The sequence below is a fragment of the Hemitrygon akajei genome, chromosome 23, assembly GCF_048418815.1.
Source record: "Hemitrygon akajei chromosome 23, sHemAka1.3, whole genome shotgun sequence".
Classification (NCBI taxonomy): Eukaryota; Metazoa; Chordata; class Chondrichthyes; order Myliobatiformes; family Dasyatidae; genus Hemitrygon; species Hemitrygon akajei.
The window spans coordinates 26,816,491-26,843,553 of record NC_133146.1 but is presented as its reverse complement, the minus strand read 5'-3'; the positions used below and the strand labels follow the sequence as shown (position 1 = coordinate 26,843,553).

Below are 27,063 nucleotides of genomic sequence, written 5' to 3'. Positions count from 1 at the left end.
AAATTTTATAAATTATTAAGAGCTTTTTTGGTAAAGAAAATCCATTTATTTTGCAGCAGCTTTACACAAATCGAAATAGATTTAATGCCTTAAAATGATTTTGTTTAACTGACAGAATTCTGTGCTTTAGAGAGAGACAGAATCAAAATTAATATGTAAAACAGCAATAATCCACTACCTCACTATTGGCTAATCCTAATGTTTCAGCGTCTGGCTCACCAGCTAACGTTTGATGCACTCTCATTCAACTCACCTGAGCCCCAGTTCCCACATTCCCATTCAACTTGCAGAAGCTCTAGTTTCTATGCTTCCATTCAAACCACAGGGATCTGGTTCATGCACTCCCTCTGAACTTACTGAGTTTATTGAATATTTTGCTATAATACTGTGTAACATCTAAAAGACAAGAATTAAAAGTGAGGAATGCCAAATAGATTGGGGGTAGGAAGGGAAGTTTGGGGTGGGGATGGTGCAGTAATCATTTAAGTGTATAGCATGGAAATAGCATGCTGACCATCCGGCCTATTTACACTAATCCCACTCACCTGCATTAATTTTATATCCCTCTCTGCCTTGCTCATTCAAGTACCTATCCTGATACTTCTTAAATGCTTTTCTTGCCTCATTGCTTTCTCTGACAGCTCATTGTAGATACTAGCTACTTTTATTGTGAACATTTTATAAATTTACTACTCAGGCACCCTTTAAGATACCTTCCTCTAACCTTAAATCTATGCTGTCTATGTTTAGACACCCCTGTCACAGGAAACAGCTTTTCCTAAATTTATATACCTCAGGTTAACTCACAGGCTACTCTGCTTCAACATAATCCCTTATCCAATCGATCCTTATAACTTCGGGCAACATTATTGTGAATCTTTTCTAAGCCTTCTCTAGCTTTATCACAATTTTCATTGAGTGTGGCAACCAGAACTGTATTTGAAACTCTCAAGTAAGGCCTGAATGATGTTCTTACAACTGCGACATGGTGTACTAATTCTTATACTCAATGCCTCAGTCATTGAAAGTAAGCATGTCTTATTCTTTATTCATACCTTGTCTACCTGTGTTGCTATTTTGAGAGAACTACATATGCTCTTGTATCCCAGGTCTCTCTGTGCAACAATACTTGCCAGAGCCATGCTATACACTGCCCTGTTTGATCTTCCTAGAATGAATCTCTCTGCACTTGCCTGAGTTAAATTGTCTACCATTCCCTTGCCCATTTTCTCAATTTATCTATATCCTTTTGTAATCTTTGACAACCTTATTCACTGTCCACTAAATCACCATGGAATCTTCAAACTTACTAATTATGCTACGTACACACCCATTCAAATCATTCATGCGTATAGCAAACAACAGGAGACACTACAAGGATCTGCAGCGCACCATCAGTCACAGGCCTCTAAATTAGAAAACAACTCTATCAGTCTCTGTCTCCTTCTACTCAGCCGACTTTGTATGCAGCTGGCTAGTCCACCCCTGGACCCCATGTGTTCCAACCTTCCCAGTCCAGCCTATCAGATGAAAATTTTCAGAGGCCTTGCTAAAGACCATGTAAACAATGTCTATTGCCTTGATTTCATCAATCCTCTTTGTCATCTCTTCAAAAAATTGAGTGAAATTCATGACGTGATTTCCCACATACAATTTTTCTCAGATTTTATCTTCCGTTAGTAAAGTCTGGCCTGTTGGCATGACTCATAGTCCTGCTATTTGCTAAACACGAACATTTGTTATTTATTTTAATCACTGTCTAACTGGCCCCATTGACCCTGACCTTGCCCTATCACACACATATTCCCTTTGTCTTATCCCATCTTCATCTCTTATCCCATTTCTCTGAAAACTAAACTAACTTTGTTTTCCCTATTTTCTATTTCTGACAGGGATCTTTTTTAATCTAAAATTTTGTGTTTCCAGCATTTTCTGTTTTTATTTCAGATTTCCAACATGTGCATTTTTACTTTGATTTTAGAAACATAGGAGCATAGAAAACCTACAGCACAATACAGGCCCTTCAGCCCACAATGCTGTGCTGATCATGTACTTACTTTAGAAATTACCTGGGGTTACCCATAGCCCTCTATTTTTCTAAGCTCTATGTATCTATCCAGGAGTCTCTTAGAAGACCCTATCATATCTGCCTCCACCACCGTTGCTGGCAGCCCATTCCACGCACTCATCACTCTCTGCGTAAAAAAACTTACCCCTGACATCACTTCTGTACCTACTTCAAGCACCTTAAAACTGTGCCCTTTTGTGTTAGCCATTTCAGCCCTGGGAAAAGGCCTCTGACTAACCACACAATCAATGCCTCTCATTATCTTGTATGCCTCTATCAGGTCACATCTCATCCTCCGTCGCTCCAAGGAGAAAAGGCCGAGTTCACTCAACCTGTTCTCATGAGGCATGTTCCCCAGTCCAGGCAACATCCTTGTAAATCTCCTTTGCACCACATCCTTTCTGTAGTGAGGTGACCAGAACTGAGTGCAGTACTCCAATTGGGGTCTGACCAGGGCCCTTTATAGCTGCAACATTACCTCTCAGATCCTAAACTCAATCCCACAATTGATGAAGGCCAATGAACCGAATGCCTTCTTAACCACAGAGTCAACTTGCGCAGCAGCTTTGAGCGTCCTATGGACTCGGACCCCAAGATTCCTCTGATCCTCCACACTGCCAAGAGTCTTAACAGTAATACTATATTCTGCCATCATATTTGACCTACCAAAATGAACCACCTCATATTTATCTGAGTTGAATTCTATCTGCCACTTCTCAGCCCAGTTTTGGATCCTATCAATGTCCCGCTGTAGCCTCTGACAACCCTCCACACTATCCACAACACCCCCAACATTTGTGTCATCAGCTAATTTACTAACCCATCCCTCCACTTCCTCATCCAGGTCATTTATAAAAATCATGAAGAGAAGGGGTCCCAGAACAGATTCCTGAGGTAATCCACTGGTCACCGACCTCCATGCATAATATGACCTGTCTACAACCACTCTTTGCCTTCTGTGGGCAAGCCAATTCTGGATCCACAAAGCAAGGTCCCCTTGGATCCCATGCCTCCTTACTTTCTCAATAGGCCTTGCATGGGGTACTTTATCAAATGCTTTGCTGAAATCCATATACACTACATCTACTGTCATGCTAACTATTCTTAATCATATTACGCCTCTCCAAATGTTCATAAATCCTGCCTCAGGATTTTTTCCATCAACTTACCAACCACTGAAGTAAAACCCACTGGTCTATAATTTCCTGGGTTTTCTCTACTCCCTTTCTTGAATAAGGGAACAACATCTGCAACCCTCCAATCCGCTGGAACCTCTCCCATCCCCGTTGGTGATGCAAAGATCATTGCCAGAGGCTCAGCAGTCTCCTCCCTCACCTCCCACAGTAGCCTGGGGTACATCTTATCTGGTCCCAGAGACTTATCCAACTTGATGCTTTCCAAAACTTCCAGCATATCCTCTTTCTTAATGTCTATATGCTCAAGCTTTTCAATCTCTCTAAGTCATCCCTGTAATCACCAAGGTCCTTTCCCGTAGTGAATACTGAAGCAAAGTATTCATTAAGAATCTCTGCTATCTCCTCTGGTTCCATACACACTTTTTCCACTGTCACACTTGATTGGTCCTATTCTCTCATATCTTATCCTCTTGCTCTTCACATACTTGTAGAATGCCTTGGGATTTTTGTTAATCCTGCTCGCCAAGGCTTTCTCATGGCCCCTTCTGGCTCTCCTAATTTTATTCTTAAACTTCTTCCTGCTAGCTTTATAATCTTCTAGATCTCTATCATTACCTAGTTTTTTGAACCTTTCGTAAGCTCTTCTTTTCTTCTTGACTAGGTTTACAACAGCCTTTATACACCACGGTTCCTGTACCCTACCATTCTTTCCTTGTCTCATTGGAATGTACCTATGCATAATGCCATGCAAATATTCCCTGAACTTTTGCCATATTTCTGCTGTACATTTTCCTGAGGACATCTGTTCCCAATTTATGCTTTGAAGTTTAGCTTCATATTTCCCCTTACTCTAATCTCCAATTAAACGCTTTCCTAATGCTCTCCCACTGAGAGACCTGATCAGGTTCATTTCCCAATACTAGATCAAGTACAGCCTCTCCTCTTGTAGGCTTATCTACATATTGTTTCAGGAACCTTTCTGAACACACTTAACAAACTCCACCCCACCCAAACCTCTGGCTCTAGGGAGATGCCAATCAATATTTGGAAAATTAAAATCTCCCACTACAACAACCCTGTTATTATTACACCTTTCCAGAATCTGTCTCCGTATCTGCTCCTTGATGTCCCTGTTACTATTGGGTGGTCTATAAGAAACACCCAGTAGAGTTGTTGATCCCTTCCTGTTTCTAACTTCCACCAACAGAGACTCAGTAGACAATCCCTCCATGATATCCCCCTTTTCTGCAGCCATGACACTATCTGTGATCACCAGTCCCACGCCCCACCTCTTTTTCCTCCCTCCCTGTTCTTTCTGAAACATCTAAGTCTGGTACTCTTAAGTAACCATTCCTGCCCTTGAGGCATCCTAGTCTCTGTAATGGCCACAACATCATAGCTCCAAGTACTGATCCATGCTCTAAGCTCATTCACTTTGTTGATGATGCTTCTTGCATTAAATAGACACATCTCAAACCATTGGTCTGAGCATGTCCCTTCTCTGTCACCTGCCTATCCTCTCTCTCACACTGTCTCCAAGCTTTCTCTATATGTGAGCCAACTGCCCCTTCCTCCTCCTCTTCAGTTTGATTCTAGTTTAAACTCTCCCCAATAGCCTTAGCGAACCTCCCTGCCAGTATATTGGTCCCCCTGGGATTCAAGTGCAACCTGTCCTTTTTGTACAGGTCACGTCTGCCCCAAAAGAGGCCCCAATGAACCAGAAATCTGAATCCCTGTCTCCTGCTCCAATCCCTCAGCCACGCATTTATCCACCACCTCACTCTATTCTTATACTCACTGTCGTGTGGCACAGGCGGTAATCCCGAGATTACTACCTTTTGAAGTCCTGCTTCTCAACTTCCTTCCTAACTCCCTGTAGTCTGTTTTCAGGACCTCCTCCCTTTTCCTACCCATGTCATTGGTGCCAATATATACCACGACCTCTGGCTGTTCACCATCCCACTTCAGGATATTATGGACACAGTCAGAAACACCCCGGACCCTGGCATCTGGGAGGCAAACAACCATCCGTGTTTCTTTCTTGCATCCACAGAAACCCCTGAACAATAGATTCCCCTATTACTGCTGCCTTCTTCCTTTCCCTACCCTTCCGAGCCACAGGGCCAGACTCTGTGCCAGGGTCTATTTTCATAGTCACCCTTGGATCAGTTAGAGCAAATTCCTTCTGCAATGCAGCAGAATGTCATGGCATGGAAAATTATATCATCTTGTGCTCAACTCTACGTGGGTCTCATCAGGCACACAAAAGCGAACTGCTCTAGAAAATGCCCCATGCAATGACACAGAAGTGGTTGTTATCATATTTCACTCAAAGTATAGCTAATTTTCAATTGTATAATGTTAAAAAGGTAGTATTATGTTATTAAGTTATTGTATCAGATTGTTTTAAGAATCAGAGAGAATTGTAAAGAAACCTCTTTCACCTAAAGTATAGAGTAAATATGCAATTTGCTGCTGTTGGATTTGGGTAACTAACACAACTGATGAGGATGCATTTAAAATGGAGCTAGAAAGCCTAAATGCTAAAATAAGATTAAAATGCTATTGTGACATAGTTGAATGAAGATGGGCAGGGGCATCTAGCGGTCAGCATTGTTAGCATGATATGGTTTTATTTTATGGAATTCTTTTTAGAAACATTTATTATAGTAGGAAAGTTAACCATTTCTCCTAATTCTATTGTTGGAATATAATTTCAGACTTATTTCAATCACGATGATGCAACTCACAAAATCTGTATGTTTGGTGGGAAGTTTCCTGTTGTTTTCAAACTTAACTTCTCTTCAAGAAAAATATTTTGAGAAACCATTTTTCCATGTTATTTTGATTGAAATAGAGCTTAATTATCGTCTACAGGCATTCATGTTGCTTTAGTTTTCAGATAGCAGTTTTCTTTTGATGATGGTGAGGCGCTGACACATGGTGCATGAAATCAGCCTTTCTAAAGTTCAAGGAAATAGTCTGATAATCTAAAGAAGGGCATTAAACTCTGGATGAAGTCCAGACTCTTTCCTGTCTTTGTTTCAATCTAGTTTATGAACGCATAAGCCATTTATGTCCTGGTTTAAGTTGATTAACTTAACAGATATTCCATTTGTCCTATCATCCCTTGTAATATTTCCCTGAAAACTTAACTTGCTGCAAATTTTGTGAGTTTTCGTGTACATGTAATGAATACATGGATCTGAATCTGATAAAATAGTCAATATGTTTATTAAGACCTTTGACAAAAGTTCATTTATTATCTTTGAAAGCAATTTGATGATTAAAAATAAATACACTGTTAACTGGATTATTGTACAATTAAAATTGTGGAATGTTAGTTGTCAAATGGATATTTAATTTTGAGAACAGAGGATTTGATAGTTGATTTGGTAACCACTGATTATCTAATTGCATTTGACAAATAAATGAAGAATGTTGTTTCAATTTTATTGGAAGAATTTAGCAAATATTAGACAGGATGAATATTGTACACAAATTGCATTGGAAACTTCAAAAGGTTAAAGAGCAATACATCATATTTATAAAATATATTGAATTCATTGAATTGTTCAGTGGAATTGATGATTTTTTAACAAAAATACCTACATGACATTTAGCTTTAACCCATCAATTTGTTTCAACATGATTTTCCTTCATTCATCTCCACCTCAGCTTGCAGATTAATACACAGTGAATGTTAAGTACACTGAAATACATAGAAATGAAGACAAATCATGCCTGTTACTCATGTGCTTTACTATAACAAATCCATGATTGAGATAAAATATCTACCAAGTGCAGATTGTATTTATTTCGGGATAGCTTTATTAGGGTTCATTTTAGTATATCTGGTTCAGAAATAATTTCATTAGACTCAAATTTGGCATGTGGGATGGGGTGGATGATGGTGATAAACTGATAATGACCCAAAGTGGCATATAACCATACCCTATTGCAACAAGCACAGTTCCACAGCAAGGTAATCTCAGATTAGGATATTGTACTGTGATTAGAATTTGGAATTTGGAATTTTGCCATCATTTTGCTACGTGTACTTTAAAAATATCATGACCAAATTAAATATAAACTATTTTTTCTACTATCTATAGCTATTTAAGAGCAGTAGACAATAAAATAAGATCAACTGACTAAGGAACTCAACATGTGACATCATCTGCAGCGGAATATTTAAACCATACTCTGCGCAATATCTTGTAAGCATGGAGATATGCATGCTAACATGAAAATCTGGAAGTTGCAGTCAACAGCTCATCAGTGAGTAACTGACTGCATCTCTTTACACTTATGATCAGGACTTCTTGAGGAACCTTGAATCCGATGAGAACAATTGTTTTCTTCATAAAAACACAAAATGCTGGCAGAACTCAGCAGGCCTCCTGATGAAGGGTTTCGGCCTGAAACGTCGTCACTACCTCCTCCCATAGATGCTGTCTGGCCTGCTGAGTTTTGCCAGCATTTTGTGTTTTTATTTATTTCCAGCATCTGCAGATTCACTCGTGTTTTCTTCATCTTAGTTTAAGTGGAACAGAATCAAAGTCTCAGGTGAGTGTTTGTCATGTAAAGTCTTTTACTGTAAAAAAAATGCACTTCATAGCCTTTATTTTTTATTAAAATCTCAATTATTAATATTTTAAATGTTTTAAAATAATATTTCTATTTAATATTCCCCTTTTCTCAAATTATTTGTTATTTTAAAATTTAATCAAATAATGCTGGAAAGCTGAGTCAATTGAGCAGCAGCTCCAGATAAAATACTCCCATCAGAACTGGGAAAGGTTACAAATGAATTAAATTCTTATGTTGCAGAGAAGGAGGGACGGAGGTAGAGACAAAACAAAATGTTAGATCTGTAGCTGGATGGAGAACAGGGAGAACTGAGAATGGAATCATAGAGTTGTAGAGCGTGGAAATAGGCTGTTCAGCCCAGCTGGTCTATGTCGACCAAGACTCCCATCTCAGCTAATCCCATTTGCCCATCCTTTGGAATCTTTCCTATCCACGTACCTGTTCAAGTATGTTAGTATACAGTGTTGTTAATATACGCTTGTACATGCTTCTACCATTTTTCCTAGCAGCTCATTTCATATACTGACCACTGTCTGGATGATAAAGTAAGCCCCTCATGTTTGTATTAAATTTCTTTTCTCTCACCTTAAACTTCTGCCTTCTAGTTCTTGATTTCCCAGTCTTGGGAAAAAGACTGTGACCATTCACCCTACCAATATCCCACATAATTTTATACAGTCTTATAAGATAACCCCTCATTTTCCCATTCTCTGATGGAAAAAAAAAGTCCCAACCTATTCAAACTCTCTCTGTAACCCAGTCCCTTGAGTCTGAACGACATTTTCATAAGTCCCCTGTGCACTCCTTTAGCTTATTGGCATTTTCCTATAACAGGTGACTGAAACTGAACACAATATTCCAAATGTGACCACACCAATATCTTGTACAATTGCAAAATAATACCCTAACTTCTATACTCAGTATCCTGCCTGATGAAGGCCAGTGTGCCAGAAGTCTTCTTCACCACTCCATCTGCATGTGACACCACTTTCAAGGAACTAGGTACCTATAGTCCTAGGTCTCTGTTCTATAACAATCCACAGGATCTTTCCGTTCACTGTGAAAGTCCTGCTGTCATTCGACTTTCCAAAATGCAACATCTCGCACATCCAAATTAAATTCCATTTTCCATTCCTTGGACCACTTACCCAGCTGAAATCTCTTTATAAATCCTTATTACCATCTTAACTGACAACAAGCTACCACCTGTTTTAGTGTCATCTGCAAACCTATTAACAATGTCTTGAACACATAATTAAACTTATTAATTATATCACATCCAAATCATTGATATAGATGACAAATAGCAATGAGCCTAACTTCAGGCCTTGGGGAATACCATTTGCCATGGCCTCCAATCCATAAAATAACCTTCTACCATCATCATCTGCTTTCTGCCATTTCTGTATACAATTAGCAAGCTCTCCGTGGATCCCATGCGATCTAACATTTCATAGCAATCTACCATATGAAACCTTAACGAAGGCCCACTGATGTCTGAGTAGACCAAATCTAACCCCTGCCCTCATCAAATCTTTTAAAAAAGAGCAGTAAAGCTTTGTGTACTGTAGGACAAAGAAATCAACTAAATGCTGAAATTGTGAGACAAGGGTCAGAACAGCTTGTGCTTTTTAAATTTATATATTTTAAGTAAATGTTAAAAAATTAAAAAGGTTATAAGTGCAGTTTTAACATTAAAAGACTATATGTGAAAAGCACTTACACCTGAGATTTTCATTCTGTTTCACTTAAAACAATAAGAAGGAAGCAATTCCTCTTATACAATTTGGTGCAGGATTCTTCAAGAAGACCTGATCAGGTCTGGGCATGTTCCAGTTCTCACTCCTATGTTGAACTTAATGAGGAGTCAAGCATCAAGGTGCAATCAGCTGTCCAATGGTGAACCACTATCTCAATGTAAAATTAATGCCATATTGTGTCGAATTCATATGGCATTAATTTTACATGGAGATGTACAGAGTATGGTTTAAATATTCCTCTGCAGATGATGTTATAAGTAGAAACACATAAATTTCAAAGTATTTAATGAGTTACATTGATTTTTAATTACAAAGCTCTCAATAAACACGTGCAATGCAACTGACAGTTAAACTTTCCTCCTCCAGTTATAATTTAACATTATTTTAAAATTATAAACCATATATTAAAACAATGATGCTGGACACCTGTTTGCTGCCCCATTCACTAATCATCCTCCAATTTTCCAATGTGCATTGGAAAATTGGAGGAAACTGAATTATCAAAGCACATACCATTATAGCATATGAGACTTCTGTTTCATTCCATTCCACAGATTGGAGGCAACACTGAGGTCCCTGATGAAAATACAGTGGATTCCGGTTAATTGGGCCATGGTTTAAATGGGGCAGCCACTTATTTGAGACAGATTTTAAGGTTAACGAAAACTAATCAAGAAAATAGCTGGGATTCTCTTTGTCTATTTTGGATACTATACCACTTAACTGGGGCAGTTTCTAACTAGTGTCAGCCATTGGACACTACACCATGCTTAGAGAAAAATGTTTTTAAATATAGTCAATTGAGTCTGTTCGTGTTCAAAAAATAGTGATTATTGTCACTGATAGTTGACGAGAAATAAGCAAGATAATTCAGAACAGTTTTACTCAAGAAGGCACATGGTATGCTTGTATTCATCAGTCAAGGAACTGAGTTCAGGAGTCAGGAAGTTATGTTACAGCTTTATTAAACTCTAATCAGTCCACATCTTGGAGTATTGAATTCAGTTCTGGTCACCCATTATAGGAAGGGTGTGGAGTTTAATTTGGATAAGTGCTAGTAGTTGTATTTGGGAAGACAAATGAGGGTTGGACTTTCACAGTGAATAGGTGTAAGGCTGAGGGGCTAGTGCACCTGGGCCCACAGCACAAAACAAAAATATGTTCCACTCTGTACCCAGTACGTAGGTCAGGTGCACTTGATCTTTGTGCTGCAATGGACTTGCACATATAGCAGGAATGAACTGATCTACACTCAGCATCTAGCAAGTGGTTCTCTTTCAAGCCATCGACTGAATAGCAGCAGCATTGCTCAGCCCATTATTATAATAAAGTATGCCTGGATATTTATAATGATACCAAACCCCTGGTGATCCAGTGACACCAGCACCACATCACTTGGGTAAAAATTCCATCTGGTAGACTACCATATTCACTTATGGAATGGAGCTTAAGATAACAATCAATATCTGAAAGTAATTTTGAAATAATCAGTAGGGAAATATACAATGTAAGAATAAACTGTTAGTTATGTACATACATCTAAATTTATAAATTTAACTAACAGAGCCACACATTTTTGGGTTCAAATTCTGTTTTAAAGATTTGAACACATATTTTGTTAAATAATCTTTTCAAGTCCTGTTTCAAGATCCCATGGTGTATTGAGTGAGCACAATACTGTCAGAAATGCGGTCTTGATATGACGGGCAACCCACCCGCTCAGTCAGACAGAAGTAAAAGAGCTCATAAAAGAATAAAGGTGTTCTCTTGGTGTGCTGGCTAATATGTCCAACATCACTGAATCAGACTATCTATTCATTATCACATTGTTGGATGTGGACATTTACTGTAAGCAAGTTTGTTGTTACGTTTCCTAACAATGTCATACTTTCAGAGTATCTTATCAGGAACTTATCTCGTTGGCCAGCATAAGTACATCTCTTTTTCTGCAGAAGGGAAAAGAAGGTTAAATGGCAAATGGTACTAAAGGAAGGGCAAAAGAGGGTTACAGAGGTATATATTGAAGTAGGAAGGAAGTTGGGGTAGAATGAAAGGCTTGTGCAATTCTAAGTGGAACAGTCAGACCCAAGTGCCTACTAAAGAGCCAGCTGCAAAATGCAGGGTGTGGAATAACTTTAACAATGGAGAACCACAGTATGTAAGGATGAGGGCTCTTTGAACAACAATGGGCTTACATGAACAAAACATCAAATTTCTGATTATTTCGGATTATTCATGACTTTGGGTCAAGATAGCACCTGCACATAACGCTCTTTCGATCAACATCTTCTGGATAGATCATGTCTTTTATGTCTTTTCCGTTTGTTTTTTTGTCTTGAATGTGGTTTTGGAACTGTTGGTGCCTGTAATTTGCAGTTTGGAGATCGTTTGGGTGTTTCAGCACTCAGCAGTCTCCGAGAAAATTCTGGGAGGCAGAGGCATCGTGTGGGAATCTCGTGGTGAGAAGGCTGCAGGGCAGGGCGCGAGCCAATGTTTGACTCCATTGTACCGATTAGCTTCCCTTGTTCGTCAATTAAAGTGATGAGGGAGATTGAAACATTGAGGTGAATGTGGAGGGTGAGTGCTAGCTTTCCTGCCTTTTGATTGCTGGCGAGATCGCTGTGCTACTGGAGAAGGATAACTGCCTTTTGATCACTGGGGGATCACTCTGCTAAAGGAGAGGGAAGACTGCCTTTTGATTGCTGGTGGGATGGCTCTGCTAAAGGAGAGGGAAGACTGCCTTTTGATCGCTGGGGGATTACTCTGCTAAAGGAGAGGGAAGACTGCCTTTTGATCGCTGGGGGATTACTCTGCTAAAGGAGAGGGAAGACTGCCTTTTGATCGCTGGGGGATCACTCTGCTAAAGGAGAGGGAAGACTGCCTTTTGATCGCTGGGGGATCACTCTGCTAAAGGAGAGGGAAGACTGCCTTTTGATCGCTGGGGGATCACTGCTAAAGGAGAGGGAAGACTGCCTTTTGATGGCTGGGGGATCACTCTGCTAAAGGAGAGGGAAGACTGCCTTTTGATCGCTGGGGGATCACTGCTAAAGGAGAGGGAAGACTGCCTTTTGATCGCTGGGGGATCACTCTGCTAAAGGAGAGGGAAGACTGCCTTTTGATCGCTGGGGGATCACTCTGCTAAAGGAGAGGGAAGACTGCCTTTTGATCGCTGGGGGATCACTCTGCTAAAGGAGAGGGAAGACTACCTTTTGATCGCTGGGGGATCACTGCTAAAGGAGAGGGAAGACTGCCTTTTGATGGCTGGGGGATCACTCTGCTAAAGGAGAGGGAAGACTGCCTTTTGATCACTGGGGGATCACTGCTAAAGGAGAGGGAAGACTGCCTTTTGATCGCTGGGGGATCACTCTGCTAAAGGAGAGGGAAGACTGCCTTTTGATGGCTGGGGGATCACTCTGCTAAAGGAGAGGGAAGACTGCCTTTTGATAACTGGGGGATCACTGCTAAAGGAGAGGGAAGACTGCCTTTTGATCGCTGGGGGATCACTCTGCTAAAGGAGAGGGAAGACTGCCTTTTGATCGCTGGGGGATCACTGCTAAAGGAGAGGGAAGACTGCCTTTTGATAACTGGGGGATCACTCTGCTAAAGGAGAGGGAAGACTGCCTTTTGATCGCTGGGGGATCACTCTGCTAAAGGAGAGGGAAGACTGCCTTTTGACCGCTGGTGAGATTGCTCTGCTGTCAGAGAGGGAAGGCCTGCCACTGTGTATGGAGAATGTTACCCAGATTTTCTGCATTTTTGATATGGACTTGGACTGTAGACATTTTTTCCCAGTCTTATGTGTTTATATTCTGTGTTTTTTGACCAATCTTTCTCATTTTTTTGTGTGTGGGGAAGGAGGATTTGGGGGGTCAATGTGCCTGTTCTGTTTTTGTGCGTAAGGAAGGAGGGATTTGGGGGTTGGTGATTGTCCTGCCGTACTTTACTTTTTTGGTTTCATGGCTATCTGGAGAAGAAGAATTTCAGAGTTGTATACTTTGATAATAAATTATTCTTAGGTCTTTGAAAACTGTAGATAAACATTGGTGGTAAGTATTAAAATAACTTGCATCTAAGAGTCAGAGAAACACAGCACAGAGATAGGCCCTTTGGACCAGCAGTCCTTGTCAGCCATCAGCCATCCATTTACATTAATTGTACAGTGACATCATTTTATTATTTTACTCATACTTCCTTTAACATCTCCACCCCCCTGAAGTTTCAACCATTCTCTGACACACTGGGCACAAGTTACAGTGTCCGATTAACCTACCAGCCTGCATATCTTTGGGATGAGAGAGGAAAGCAGAGCTCCCAGTTAAAACAGGGAGAACACACCGCTTCTGCAGACAGCAGTTGAGGTCAGGATTTAACCCAGATCTCTAGTGCTGCGACATAGAGGCTCTACTCACTGCACCACCGTGCTGCCTCGTTTTCTCACCCAGTGTATATCTGGACAGATTTTAAACCGTCTCTTCTGTATTCCTTCTCATTAAATTATAAGGACTAGCATTCTGGAAGATGTTTTCAGAGAAAAGAATTGAAGAGGTGTGAATGCAGTGGAAAAATTAGGACCTGAAGATGGAGTCCAAAGGGCAGCAATGGAGTAGAGAGAGTTGAAAATTTCAAATCTATGCACGCAGGGAAAAGCTGTGGCTCTATAGAGGAGTCTGGGCATATAGTAGCCAGGAGTTGGCACATGAATGAAACTCATTGTATTTGAACAATCTGGTAGATAATCCTAAAGAAAATATCTTGGACGCAGAAACGTAGGAAGAGCAGAAAAGAGAAGCAAGCCTTTGAGGGCAAAAATTATTTTAAACATTTCATGATTCATTCAAGTAAGGAAGTGATGAGTTTGATGAAAACACTCAGTAGATCAGGTAGTTACTGTTGTAAAAGGAACAGAATTCATGTTTCAAGTCCAAGACCCTTCATCAGAACTGAGAAAGAGAAGTGTCCCCTAGGAAAGAGTTCTAGAAAAAGTCTCTAATCTGAAATGTTAAGTTTGTTTCTGCTTCCAGAGATGTTGCCTGACCTGCTGAGTGCTTCCAGCTTTCAGATTTAGAGCTTATGCAAGTTTCTTCTTTTTCATTTTCATTTTCCAATAAGTTTAGTTACTTATTTTGTTTGATGAACTTTATCTTTTCTATGTTTATCATAACACAGAGAACTGGACATAGTGTCTGAATTCAGAATATATTTCTTCTTGTTTTAAGCTTGAGGTTGAAGTCATCAAGTCAGCAGATCCGTTTCCTCCACCATTGGAAGAGAGTTTAACTTGGGATATCTACTCATCCTTCGTCCTACAGCAGTCAACAGAGGAACCAGAGGCTGAGGTATTATCCAGTTTTCTAAGCTCATGGTTAATCAAGAATATGTGCACTTATTCTCATGTTTAGATAAATTAACCACTGGCTGACATCTTTTTCTAGGTTGAGGCAGTGACTGAAGAGAATATGGAAGTTAAAGCCTTCACAACTGAAGATCCTCTGGCATGTTATAGCATAGATGATGTCAAATCAGTGCTGAGTCAAGTAACAGACAAAGTGCTTGCCAATATTCAGGTTTGCAGTTTCTCACTTTTAAAAATTAAAAGTCGATTCATTGGTAACTTGCATTTATACAGTCCATGCATAGTGAGGGAAGCCAAAGAAATAAAATCCAATGAGGTGAATTATAGAGTAAGCATGGAACACTGGAGCTCTACAAGTCCATCTCCATTCAGTATTCCCTTCATTGAGCATTAATAACAGCTTCTAGTTGTTGGTTCCTCAGTTTATAATTCTTTCTAAATCCTTATTTTTTAAAATCTTATTATTTAAATCTTTGACTAACTTCTGTTTACCTTTATGAGCAAACTTGTTGCGGTATTACAACCATAGAACAGAGTACGTTGAACATAGAACAGTCCAGTACATGGTAGCCCTTCGACCCATGATGAACATTATGCCAAATTAAACTAAAATCCTTCTTCCTGTACATGATCCATATCCCTCCATATTCATGTGTTCATTTCAGAGTCTCTTAAACACATCATAATATCGGCTTCCACTATTAACCCTAGCAGCCTGCGCCAGGCACCCACTGCTATGTGTAGAAACCCTTGCCCTGCACATCTCCCTTAAATTTTCTCCCTCACACACTAAATATATGTTGCCTAGTATTGGGGAAAAAAGAGATTCTGACTGTATACCCAATGTACAGCTCTCATAATGTTATAAACTTCTATCAGGTCCAACACCTCCTCATAGCTCACACCTTCTAAATCTGGTAAACCTCTTCTGCATTTTATCCAAATCTTCCACATCCTTCCTTTAATAGGGTGACCAGTATTACACAAAATAAACTCTAGTGTTATCTGGTCCTCCTGCTGACAAACTAAATGCCTGTCTTTCTAACATTCCTTGTATTTTCGTTATTTTCCTTTTTGTTTCCTAAAATTAATTTTTCTTCCATTTCAACAGTAAGTTGAACTTAAAAAACATCTCAACAAAATTAACTGTTCTTCTGAACATAATAATCTCTATGAAGTGCAGCAGGACAGTTTATTTTTGTTAAGGTGCTTTGTAAGTGCAAAAGTAGAAATATTCTGCATAAAATTAGTCTGTTGATTTGGATGTGGTATAATAGCTACAAACAGATGTATACCTTGTGCCTGGGCAGAACTAAAACAAATTATTTCTTATGAAATACTTATAATAAAATATTCAGGAAATAGGATTTAAAAGGAAGAGGAGTGGCAACTGAAATTAATGAATCCATTACAGTGTTAGGTACAAGTTCAGAATCATATGTCGTGAAACTTGTTTTGCGATAACAGTACAGAGCTTTAGGCGGCTCTGCTAACAGCTATAGGACTCAGTGGTGAGAAGGTCACTTTTCATAAACAATACATGTTGAGTTGATATGAAAACAATAGAGTTGATATGATTTGGGGTTCAACCAAACAGGAACGTTGTGATGTTCCGATTAAAGAAACCTTGATTTGAGCTAATGCTGTGTAAATACTGTGCATACACAATTGTCGGTCGGCATGAAATAACATCGTACACTACATAAAATTTTAAAGAAAGTATTTTTACAAATTACAGCATTATGGAACAGTTAGTAGGAAAAAGAAAAGAAAAAAATAAATAAAAGTGCCCATTACAGTTAACCTAGTCCAAATGTGCACATAAAGTTGGATCTCATTTTGGAGGTGTCCTTTTTACTCCCGTGCTGGACACAAGGTCTGTGTGAAAACACACCCCACATTCTGATCTTCAATCAAAATCCATCTTGAACCAACGGGCTCTCTCTCGGGAGTATTGGCCCTTCCTCCCTGGAGGCATTCATCCGCACAAAACACTTCATGTAAAAGGGACGCACCTTCCCATAGCATTCTTAACCAGCTTCCCTTCTGTCCTCTCTGCAGTTCCCACCAAAAAAAACCCCGAATCACACTGTCCATCACAAATCTCTCTCTACCCTGCTCTCTCAAACTTTCTTCTGATTCTGCCATCTTGATTCCTAAGTTGAATGTCATACCCTCTTATATTTTAGCTGAAACCAAAACGTCCTAAAAGCAGAATGCACTGCTTTTACAGAACTGCTAAAATGAAATACCTACGGCATAGCAGTAAAAATCGTAACCAGAACATTACATATAAATAGTAGTAAAAAATGTATAAATAATGAGGTAGTAATATTAAAATAACGAGAAGAGCCCATGTCCTGGGTGGTGGCACCCAGCAACGTGAAACTACTCACCCTTTCCACTGCTCACCCTATGATGAGGACTAGTGTTTGTTCCCTCAATTTTCCCATTGAGTGCAGGATTGTTGTTGGAACAACACTCAGCCAGCCTATCTCAACCCTGTACACCTCCTCATCACCATCTGAGATTCAGCTGGCACAGTTGTGTCTTCAGCAAATTTATGGATGGTGTTTGTGCTGTGCCTAGCCATGTAATTCTGGTTGTAGAGAGAGCAGAGCAGCAGGCTAAGCAGGCGTCCTTGAGGTGCACTTGTGTTGATTGTCAGCAAGGGATTGGTTATTTCCAATCTACACTGACAATGGTCTTCCAATGAGGAAGTCAAGGATTCAGTTGTAGAGGGAGGTACACAGGTCCAGGCTTTGAAGCTTATTGATTAGTATTGAGGGGATAAGTGTGTTGAATGCTGAGCTGTAATCTCTAACTAGCAGCCATTTGTAGGTATTGCTGTAGTCCAGGTGATCCAAGGCTAAATGAAGAGCCAGTGAGATTTATTATGCATTTACTATGGAGCTGTTGTGGTACTTGCTTAGGCACATGGCCATGGCCAACCTCTCAAAGCACTTCATCACAGTAGATATGAGCACTATTGGGCGATAATTGTTAAGGCAGCTCACACTGCTCTTCCTGCGCACCAATATGATTGACGCCCTTTTGAAGCAGATGGGAACCTTCGAATGCAGTCTTGAGAGACTGAAGATTTCCTTGAACATTCCAACCAGCTGGTCGGCACAGGTTCAGGATTTCATTATGATAAATATGAATTGAATTCAGGATAAATGGTCTTTTGTGCTTTGGTGATTATCCCCTTGTAAAATCTTGCGTTCATTAAAGTTTTTCAAAGAGGAAATCATCCCATCTTTACCTAGTCTGGCCTGTAGATGGCTCTGGTCTATACCACATAGTTAAATTGTGCTTTCAGTAGTCAATCCTTGCTGCCAATAACCATTGCTTACAGTCCAAGATCAAGTTAAAAACTACAGCACCACAGCTGTGTCTAGGTTCACAAACAACAAAGTGATTTTATTCTTCATGACATCGAATGATGGAAGAACATTGTTAGGATATCAAGAGGTGCCCAGTTTTCTTTAAATAGTGTATAGAGAATGAAAAAGTAATCAATACAATACAAAAGTTTTATATGGACTGTACATGGACTGAGAAATGTGAGCACAGTAAAAAAAAACTGCAGTTCCAAATTTGAGAAAAGTTTGAAATAAATAGGACTAATAATGAAAATAAAGGGCAAGCTAAAAACTAATAAAAACTAGTAAGGCCAAAAGGAAATAGGAAAGAAAACTGGTGTGTCAAATAAGGGGTATGAGTGAAGGATCTTATAAATAAGAAGCGATTCTTAATGAGGACATCAGAATGTTAGAGCTCCTGAATAGTTTTGGTATTCACAGAATGAGTGTGATAGTGAGTATGAAGAATACAAGTGAAACTGGAACAGTTACACAGGGCAATTATACAAAACTGTCAGTGGAACTTAGCCTGGAAAGAGAGCCGGATTCTGTTGGCATGCACCTCTGCATTCTGAGGAAAATCTAGCAGGAAATAGCAAGGCTCTGATCTGAACACAATTTTTTAAACACCCTCGAATATAGAACTTGTGCCAAAGGAACTGCCAACTTCAATAACATGACATAAAAATTAGTGTCCAGTAGAACTACATAATTTAGTTAAGGACAATCAGTGTTGATTTGTTAAAAGCATATAATTTCCAAAAGCACTTTACAGTACTTTCAGGAAGCAATGTATTGATATTGGGAATGTACTGACATAGAACATAGAACGGTCCTCTCTCTTCATCCAAAGTACCCTTACCTTGCTCTCCTTTTCCTTCCTTTTTATTGGAACATTCTGTCCTGTACTCTGTACAGTTGGTCTTTAAAGACCTTCCATTTGTCAGGTGTAGACTTGCCATAAAACAACTGTTCCCAATTAACTTACCTAGTTTCTGCTTAATTCTCTCGTAATTTGCCGTAGCCCAATTTAATACTCTTCCACCAAGCAACTTATCCTCATCTCTATAGCTTCCTTAAAATTTAAGGAGCTGTGTTCACTATGCCCCAACTGCTCTCCACTGAAAGGTCAGTCAATTGGCCAAGCTCATTATTCAACACCAGGTCCAGTATGGCCCCTCCTCTTGTTGGACTACCTACGTATTGATTTAAGAAACCCTCCCAGATGCATGTAACAAATTATGCTCCATCCAAAACTTGCACTAAGGAGGTCCCAGTCTCTATCAGGGAAGGAGAAGTCACCCACTGCAATAACCTCATTGTTTTAACACCTTTCCCTAACCTGCCTGCATACCTGTTCCTCAGTAACCCGATGTCTATTGAAGGGTCTGTAGTATAGTCCCATTAAAGTGATTGCACCTTGCTTATCTTTGAGTTCTACCCATATAGACAGTTATGAGCCCTCTGTTATGTTCCCTCAGAATGCAACTGTGATACTCTCCCTGATTAATAGTGCAATTTCCCTCTGTGAAAACTCCAGTTTCAAACCTCTGCTGCCTTGCAGCCATACCCACTCATGGGAAAGGCTTCGGGAGTAAACCCTGAGGACAAATCCTGAGCTGGAGTCCCTAAGGCAGTCCAAAGTTGCCTTCAACCTCACTCTGGCAACTCCTGCGATGTCACTGGTGCCAAGCTGTATCGGCCCTTGCCCTTCCCTTGGACAACATCAGTGGTGTGGAGAGGGGAGGCTTGCTGCTTGGGCAGCTGCCGGTCTTCCATAGAACCTTGCCCAGGCCTACGCCCTGGAGAGGACACTTGCAAGACTTCCCAGGCGCAGGTCCATGGTCTCGCGAAACTAACGGATGTCATCCCTCAGTGACCCCCTCCCCCCGGAATCTCCAATGCCTTTTCTAAAGTATCCATTCATGTCCCTCCCTCAACCAAGTAACCATTACAGCCACAGCATTGTAGTTCCATGTACCTCACCTTTACCCATACTCTGCTGGCATTGAACTACACACACTTCAATCTAATATGCTTAACATCACTTAATATGCACTTTCAACTTGCATTTGATAGAGTGCCGCAGATCTCTTAATGAATTGTTCTTTTATAGTGTTTTTTATATATATATATATAATGGACCCTTGATTTTTTGTTAAATGGTTTTCAATGGTATGGCCTCCAGAGAGCCCTGAACTCAACATCATCGAGGCTGTCTGGGATTACCTGGAGAAACCGAAGCAAGTGTGATAGCCAAAATCTGCAGAAGAACTGTAGCAAGTTTCCAGGATGCTTGGAACAATCTATCGGCCAATTTTCTGATGACTGCACGACAATGTACCTAAGAGAATTGGTGCAGTTTTAAAGGCAAAGGGTGGTCACACCAAATATTGATTTGATTTAGTTTTTTTACTGTTTACTGTTCTTCATAGTAATTCTTTGATATTTAGAAGCTAGTGTGAAAACTGAGGGAGTGAAAGAAAATAGAGGGAAAGAAAATAGTGAGGTAGTGTTCATGGGTTCATTATCCATTCAGAAATCTGATTGCAGAAGGGAAGAAGCAGTTCCTGAAATGTTAAGTGTGTGTTTTCAGGCTGTTGTACCTCCTTGATGGTAGCAATGAGAAGAAGGCAGGTCCTGGGTAATGGAGGTTGTTAATAATGGATGCTGCGTTTTTGAGGTGTCCTAAATGCTGGGGAGATTAATGCTCATGATGGAGCTGTCTGAGTTTACAACCTCCTGCAGCTTTTTTTCCGATTCTGTGCATGGCCCCTCCATACTGGACTTCGATGCAACCAGTTAGAATGCTGTCATGGTACATCTATAGAAATTGGCAAGAGTCTTTGGTGACATACCAACCCTCCTCAAACTGCCATTGAAATATAGCCACTGCCGTGCCCTCAGTATATTGGGCCTAGAATAGATCTTCAAAATATTGACACCCAGGAACTTAAAACTGCTCATCCTTTCCACTTCTGATCCCTTGATGATGACTGGTCTGTGTTCCCTAGCCTTCACTTTCCTGAAGTCCACAAACAAATTCTTGGTCTTACTGACGTTGAGTGCAAGGTTGTTGCGACAGCTCTCAACCAGCTGATCTATCTTGTTCCTGTATACCTCCTTGTCACCATCTGAAGTTTTAGTGATAGTTATGATGTTGGTGAATTTATAGATGGCAATTGTGCTGTGACTAGCCACACAATCGTGGGTATGGAGAGCAGTGAGCTAAGTATGCATCCTTGAGGTGTACTAGTGTTGATTGTCAGTGAGGAGGACATGTTATTTCTGATCCTCACAGATTGTGGTCTCCTGATGAGGAAATCGAGAATCCATTTGCAGAGGGAGGTACAGAGGCCCAGGTTTTGGAGCTTGTTGATGAGAACTGAGGGTATGATTGTGTTGAATGCTGAACTATAATCAATAAACAGCAGCCTGACGCAAGTACTACTATTGTCTATGTATTCCAAGGCCGAGTGAACAGCCGATGTAGACCTATTTGTGGTGATCGGCAAATTGCTGCAGGTCCAGATTTTTGCTTAGAAGTTGATTCTAGCCATGACAAACCTCTCAAAGCACTTCATCACAGTAGATGTGAGTGCCACTGGGCAATAGTTGTTGAGGCAGCTCACCCTGCTCTTCTAGGGCACTGGTCTGACTGTCACACTTTTGAAGCAGGTGGAACCTCTGACTGCAGGAGAGAGAGATTGAAGATGTCCTTTAACATTCCTGCTGGTTTTCAGAGCCCTACCATGATCACCATCAAATGCTTTACCCCCTTGAAATATGTTCTGACGTCAGCCTCTGAGACAGAGATCACAGGGTCACCAGATGCTGCAGGGATTTGCACAGGTGTAGTTTTATCCTTCCTTTCAAATTGCACATAAAAGGCATTGCGCTGATCTGGGAGTGAAGCATCACAGCCATTCCCGATGTTAGGTTTCACTTTGTAGGAAGTTATGGCCTGCAAACCCTGCCAGAGCTGAAGTGCATCTAATTCCATCTCTAACCTCAATTGGAATTACTTTTCCATTCTTAAAATAGCCTTCTATAGGTTGTACTTGGATTTCTTGTGTAACTCTGGATCACTGGTCTTGAATGTCACAGATCTAGCCCTCAGCAGACTACAAAACTCCTAGTTCATCTACAGCTTTTGGTTTAGGGATACCTGGTATGTTCCCAAAGGCACACACTCATCCACACAGCTCTTGATGAAGTTGGAGAGAACAGCCACGTATTCATTCAGACACATGGAGTTCTGCATAGGTATGTTCCAATGAGATAGGGAAAGGATGGAAGGGTTCAGGAACCATGGTGTACAAAGGCTGTTGTAAATCTAGTCAAGAAGAAAAGAAAAGCTTATCAAAGGTTCAAAAAACTAGGTAATGATAGAGATCTAGAAAATTATAAGGCTAGCAGGAAGGAGCTTAAGAAAGAAATCAGTACAGCCAGAAGGGGCCATGAGAAGGCCTTGTCAGATAGGGTTAAGGAAAACCCTAAGGCATTCTACAAATATGTGAAGAGCAAGAGGATAAGACATGAGAGAATAGGACCAATCAAGTGTGACAGTGGAAAAGTGTGTATTCAACCAGAGGAGATAGCAGAGGTACTTAATGAGTACTTTGCTTCACTATTCACTACGGAAAAGGATCTTGGTGATTGTAGGGATGACTTACAGCAGACTGAAAAGCTTGAGCATGTAGATATTGTTATGATCCCAGCCCCCTCCTTTGTGAGAATCGCAAGAGCCCTAGTGAAGGGGGGGTCAATGACCCAAGAGAAGAGAAAGATACGTGCGGTGTCCCTCGTTTCACGGCGAGGCAAAAGCTGGCAACTGTGGTCATTGTCTCTTGGAGACACCTTTGTGAATTGGGAACTGTACTACGTGTATACCCTCAGGGCAACGTGGGTGGAGAGACAGAGAGAGATTGCATCATCCCAACCTGATTGACATCTGAGACCCCGTGAGTTCAGTTAAAAGAGGGGTTGTAAAGACGGCCCCTCAGACGCACCAGAAGACACGCTAGAAATCCTGTGACAGCGTTTAATAGCGACAGCCGGGGGCGGGGGGCTCATGTGCATCCTTTCCTTGCCTGGGATTGGCGACCTCACCACGGAAGAACGGCTTTAGCTATGGGAGAGGCCACAAGTGAATGGCCACCCCCCAACGAGACTCCGACGGATCGAACTCATAAAGGTTGGAAAACCCGCTGGGTAACTGTTCCATTCTATACCTATCTCTCTCTCTCTCCAACAAAGTGCACCACCGCGACACCCAAAAGACAGCAGCTGGTGGAACTGCAGTGACCTCAAGAGACTTTTATATTTACATCGGACAAAATATTACCTCCAGACAACGATAGAGCTTATTTCTTATTGATTATTACTATACCTGCGCTTTAGATTGAGTATTGACGACGTATGTTATCTGAATGTTTGTATTAACCTTACTTTTGTGCCCCTTTATAAATAAAAACTTCTAAAAGATAGTGCCATCAGACTTCAACGGACCTCTCTATCTTTGCTGGTAAGTGATCCAGTTACGGGATACGTAACAATATTAAGAAAGAGGATGTGCTGGAGCTTTTGGAAAGCAAGAAGTTGGATAAGTCTCTGGGATCAGATGAGATGTACCCCAGGCTACTGAGGGAGGCGAGGGAGGAGATTGCTGAGCCTCTGGCGATGATCTTTGCATCATCAATGGGGACGGGAGAGGTTCAGAAGGATTGGAGGGTTGCGGATGTTGTTGCATTATTCAAGAAAGGGAGTAGAGATAGCCCAGGAAATTATAGACCAATGAGTCTTACTTCAGTGATTGCTAAGTCGATGGAGAAGATTCTGAGAGGCAGGATTTATGAACATTTGGATAGGCATAATATGATTAGGAATAGTCAGCATGGCTTTGTCAAAGGCAGGTTATTCCCTATGAGCCTGATTGAATTTTTTGAGGATGTGTCTAAACGCATTGATGAAGGTCGAGCAGTAGATATAGTGTATATGGATTTCAGCAAGGCATTTGACAGGGTACCCCATGATTTATAACTCTGCCATATTCTTTCCATTTCTTGATGATTGACTTAATTGTACTTCAAGGGATATTTAGTGAAACTTTCTTGTATCCATCTCCTGACTTGTGCTTTTTAATAACCTTTAGATGGAGTTGCTTGGAGTGTTCTTTTGTCTTCATGGTGTAGTTTTTGCCAGGATTCTAATTCACCAGCAGTTGGATATTCTTCCTCTTCCTCTTCCAACTTAAAGGTGCATTACCACCACCAACTGGACTGGAGAGTGGTTCAGAGAGTTGAGAAATAAAATCCCTACTAGTTCCTTATCATATGACAACTAAGGGATTCTGCTCACGAACAAGACAAGGGAGAGAGGGCAGCCCTGCCTGACTCCAGACCTGATGGGGAAGCTGTCTGTTTCCCACCCGTTGACCTGGACTGTGCTACAGATGTCCGTGTAGAGCAGTTTGATCCAATTCCGGATTCCCTCCCCAAATCCCATTTTGGAGAGTACATCCGCCACGTACGTGTATGAAATCCTGGTCGAAGGCTTTCTCCTGGTCCAAGCTGACCAGGCAGGTGTCCACCCCCCTGTCCTGCACATAGGCAATGGTGTCCCTCAGCAGCGCGAGGCTGTCTGAGATCTTCCTGCCCGGTACAGCACAGGTTTGGTCCGGATGGATCACCTGCTCCAGTGCAGACTTGACCCTGTTGGCAATAGCCTTGGACAGGATCTTGTAGTCCACATTCAGGAGTGAGATGGGCCTCCAATTTCTAATGTCTTCCCTCTCTCCTTTCTGCTTATAGATGAGGGTGATGATGCCCTTCCTCATGGATTCTGACATGTTGCCTGCCAGAAGCATAGCGTTGTACACTTCCAGCAGGTCTGGGCCCATCTGGTTCCACAGAGCCGAATACAACTTGATCGATAAGCCGTCGCTTCCGGGAGTCTTACCCAACTCAAAGGAACGGACGGAACCAGTCAGCTCGTCCAGGGTCAGTGGCTGCTCCAGACTCTCCCACTTGCCGTTGTCTAAGACCTGCGTGATAGACGACAGGAAGTTGTGGGAGGCTGTGGAGTCTGTGGCTATTTTTCTGTACAGACCGGCATATAAGGACCTGCAGATCCTCAGTATGTCTGTCTGCGAGGATGCGACTGAGCCGTCCTCTTCCTTAAGGTTGTGGATCACAGAGCTCCCCTGTGCACCTTTTGGAAGAAGAATCATGAGCACGTCTCATCCTTCTCCACGGTTTGGACCCTTGATCGGAAGATGATCTTGGAGGATTCAGCAGCAAAGTGCTGGGCTTACCAGCCCCTCATCTCCCATAGTTCCTCCCTGACATCCACCCCCCTCGACTGCAGAAGGAGGAGTTGCTGCAACTCTGTCTGGAGTTTACACAGTTCCCTCTGCCCCTGCCTTGCTTTCTGGATACCCTTGGGATGACGAACCTCTTGATGTTCTCCTTGATGGCTTCCCACCAGTGAACAGGGGAATCAAAGAAGACTTTCAAGTTTCTCCAACCTGTGTACTCCTTCTCTAGTTCCTTAATGTTCTCTGGGATCAGCAGCTTAACATTCAGCTTCCACGTCCTCCTGTAGGTGACAGGTGGCTCACAGAAGGCAGTGGTCAGAGAAGAACACTGGTGTGACGTCAGCGGCACACCCTGGGTTGCCTGGCATAGACCATGTAACCTCGGTTCCCTCTGATGGCGAAGACTGAGGGGGGGTGGATGACGCAGCCATTAGAGTCTACCTTCAGCTTTACCTTGACCTGCCGCTTGCTGGTCCAGAACCCCAGGCTGTCCTTCACATCCAGACTAGTTCCTACACTCTCCACATACTGAGCGAGGAATATAAGGACGTCGACCACCGGCACGTGTGGGTTGAACATCTGCATGGTGATGGTCCATTCTTGCTGGGCAGCAGCAAAGAGGGGCTGTGCTTGTAGCAGTGACATCGGGGCTTCTCTCCCCTTTTCCTGGAATTGCTGGGGCAGCTTCTTCCACCCTGCGGTTTGCCGGAAGGTGACGTCGAAGAACCCAGCAAAGTCCTGGACGCAGTAGATGTCGTCAACTGTAAATCCACAGCAGTCTATTCAGACCTTCCGGATGAAGGTCTCCCTCATGAAGCTGTTGCCCTCATTCTGGCATTCTTGGTGCCTGGGCCTTAGGTCGATGCACTGTTGTCTGCAGCCATCCTGTTCACCGCTGTCGTCACCGTCGCTGGAAAGGGGTGTTAGATTGGGAGCCAATCAGCATTAGGATCCACCCCTGCATCAGCGCAAAACCTTCTACACCTTCCGATCGTGGGGTGGTTCCCTGAGCAGACCGTCCAGTTCATCTGGCAAAATGCCTCATCGCCAGACCTCACCAACAGGCACCAAGACCTCGCCTGGCTGGCGGTGAGAGGGACCCTCACAGTCCGATCCCTCCCGTACGCCCGGAATGTCGTCTCCACAGCCCTCTGCCCACGGGAGGACTGCAGTGAGGAGGAGTTGGTGACCCACCTCTTTGTGCACTGTGGGTTCACCGAGAAAGTGTGGAGGAGGATGGAAGGGACAGTGTCGAGGTTCACCCCCAGCAGCTGTGTAACAGAGGACCCTCTGATCTACGGGCTGTTCCTGGGGACGCACACCGAGACCAACATCCGGTGCTGCTGGCAGATCATCAACTCTTTGGTCGGCCCGAAACTTGATGGTCTACCAGCACATGGAGATGTCCGTGGGGGAATGCTGCCGACTGGCACATTCTCGGCTGCAGGAGTACGTGCTGAGGGACGCACT

General features: G+C 41.9%; 1 protein-coding gene across 5 annotated transcripts in view; it reads left to right on the top strand.

Annotated features, from left to right (window-relative positions):
• The window catches only part of cabcoco1 (ciliary associated calcium binding coiled-coil 1), a 112,429-nt gene that overhangs the window by 58,511 nt on the left and 26,855 nt on the right, over positions 1-27,063 (top strand). For 3 of the 5 annotated variants that reach the window (XM_073027248.1, XM_073027246.1, XM_073027245.1), the window contains exons 6-7: positions 14,774-14,893; positions 14,990-15,121. In XM_073027248.1, coding sequence (XP_072883349.1) covers positions 14,774-14,893; positions 14,990-15,121 — 252 coding nt within the window. Of the gene's footprint in view, positions 1-14,773; positions 14,894-14,989; positions 18,080-21,576; positions 22,033-27,063 lie in introns of those variants that run through there. The other 2 variants (XM_073027247.1, XM_073027244.1) reach the window with 2 other exon arrangements.